The sequence below is a fragment of the Notothenia coriiceps genome, unplaced genomic scaffold, assembly GCF_000735185.1.
Source record: "Notothenia coriiceps isolate Sejong01 unplaced genomic scaffold, NC01 NC01_scaffold00033143, whole genome shotgun sequence".
Taxonomy (NCBI): domain Eukaryota; kingdom Metazoa; phylum Chordata; class Actinopteri; order Perciformes; family Nototheniidae; genus Notothenia; species Notothenia coriiceps.
In genome coordinates, this window is record NW_011365844.1 from 1 (window position 1) to 2,079 (window position 2,079).

The following is a 2,079-nucleotide window of genomic DNA, read 5'->3' on the forward strand; positions in this document are numbered from 1 at the left end:
CCTCCGCTCGCATCTCCTGTGGGCGGGACTAAGTCTCGAGGATAGGAGTCGAGGAGGGGAAATGAGAGTATTGAGAAACCTTTAATGAGACAATCAGACACAGGAGGGCAAACACAGGAAGGAAGAGCAGACACAGGGAGAACAGAATTTCAAAATAAAACTTGTAACTAAACACAAAAAACTAAGAATCGTGACAGGGTTAGTGTGTAGGGGGCGGTTTGGAATTGGGCCTGACTGTGTGTGTGTGTGTGTGTGTGTGTGTGTGTGTGTGTGTGTGTGTGTGTGTGTGTGTGTGTGTGTGTGTGTGTGTGTAGGGTTTCCGTGTAGTGCAGGTGGAGGAGTGCTGGTTCAAGTCTCTGGCTCCCCTGATGGAGGAGGTCAGGGGTCAGATGGGAGGGGGTCCGGTGTACCTGAGTTTTGATATTGATGCTCTGGACCCCGGCTTTGCTCCGGGCACCGGGACCCCCGAGATCGCCGGGCTCACCCCCATACAGGTAGAGTACTGTAACTACTGCTTACTGCTGTATTACATCGGTTCTTATGAGACACTTCTATAATACTACCACTGCTACTGGATTTATAACGGGGGAAAGAGAGGATTCTGAGATTTTCAGAAAAAACGTTTTGCGATTTTTGGAAAAGTCTTGATGCTGAGATTTTTTGTAAAAACTCCACATCTGCTGGAAATAGTCAACATTTTCAGATTTGTAAAAAGTTTTGAGATTTTCTGAAAAAGGTTATAATTGTGATTTCCCAAAAGAGCATGTTTCTCCTGTCGGTCCACCATCGCTGTTCAATGATGCTGATTTATTGGTCTGTTCTCAGGGAGTGGAGATAATCCGTGGCTGTCGGGGTCTGAACCTGGTGGGCTGTGACCTGGTGGAGGTGTCTCCCCCCTACGACACCACCGGTACGACACACTCTGTTTCATTATTCATATATTTCATTATGTTTAAATCATTATATTTATATATTTCCCCCCCTCAGGAAACACGGCGCTGACCGGAGCTAACCTCCTGTTTGAGATGCTCTGCGTCCTCCCCAACGTCAAATACCTCTGATCTCAATGAATACACATGAAGTGTTGTTTACAGCCAATGAGAGGATATATGCACTACTGAAGATTATTCTAGTCTCATAGTCTTTGAGATGAATTACAATATCATTCTGTGCTTTATAAATGAAATATAAGATGTAATTAAAATGTAAAATAATCTAATAATAAACGGAGTTTCGTGTGTGGGTCACTGCCCTCATCCTTTGACTTCTGTTTCATCATTTACATTTCCCCCAGATTTTCACTTTTTTCTCAGACTTGAGACTGGGCTCTGGTTTCAGACGCAGGGTGAAAAGAGGAGCTGCAGCTCAGGCAGTATGAGAAACATAAAGTTCTGTTACGTTGAGACAACAACCAATAACATTGAGAGAGTCACGGTGAAAGTGTTTTTATTTACACCAAAACAATAACGCCAACAACTTCAGTGAATAAATATAACAGAAAGACCCATCTCTAAATCTTCTCTCTGAAACACACCACAAACAAAAAGCCCCCCCCCCCCTCACCATCTGGTATACTAACAAGAAGAAACAAAACAATTACAGGGGGGGCTTCAATCTACTAACCTAGTGTGTCCAACACAGTTTACCTGTGATGTAGAGGGTACCCCAAACCTACCCTAACCCTCCACCACCCACCTCTCAGAAGCAGGCCGCAGGGTGATCACAGAGAGCCTTGGAGTCAGTAGCAGGCCACAGGGTGATCACAGAGAGCCTTGGAGTCAGCAGGTCTGAGAGGGAAGGCTTCTTCTTCTTCTGTTTCTAACGGCAGATTGTATTGCTGTCTTCTTGTTATTTGCTTCCCTTTAATTGCTCTAATGATTAGGATAAGTCCGGTTCTCCTCCGGTAGGCGGCCCACTCTCCCCACAGTAAGTCTTTGTGATACAGGAACCTCCTCATGTCCTCCATCATAATTCTCCTCTCAGATGTATGCGTCCTACAAGTCTCTGGTTTCCCCCCCACCCTTCACAAAGTCCAGTCTGATGCTCCCCATGATCTTTAGCGTCTATTTAAATAACCAT

At 45.0% G+C, this 2,079-nt stretch overlaps 1 protein-coding gene across 1 annotated transcript; it reads left to right on the plus strand.

The window, feature by feature from the left end:
• The first annotated feature begins 317 nt into the window (after positions 1-317).
• LOC104961311 (agmatinase, mitochondrial-like) lies at positions 318-1,264 on the plus strand. Its single transcript, XM_010789583.1, has 3 exons — positions 318-494; positions 826-910; positions 988-1,264. The coding sequence occupies exons 1-3, from the start codon at positions 369-371 to the stop codon at positions 1,059-1,061; spliced, it is 285 nt and encodes a 94-aa protein (XP_010787885.1). The 5' UTR covers positions 318-368; the 3' UTR covers positions 1,062-1,264.
• Positions 1,265-2,079: the final 815 nt, after the last annotated feature.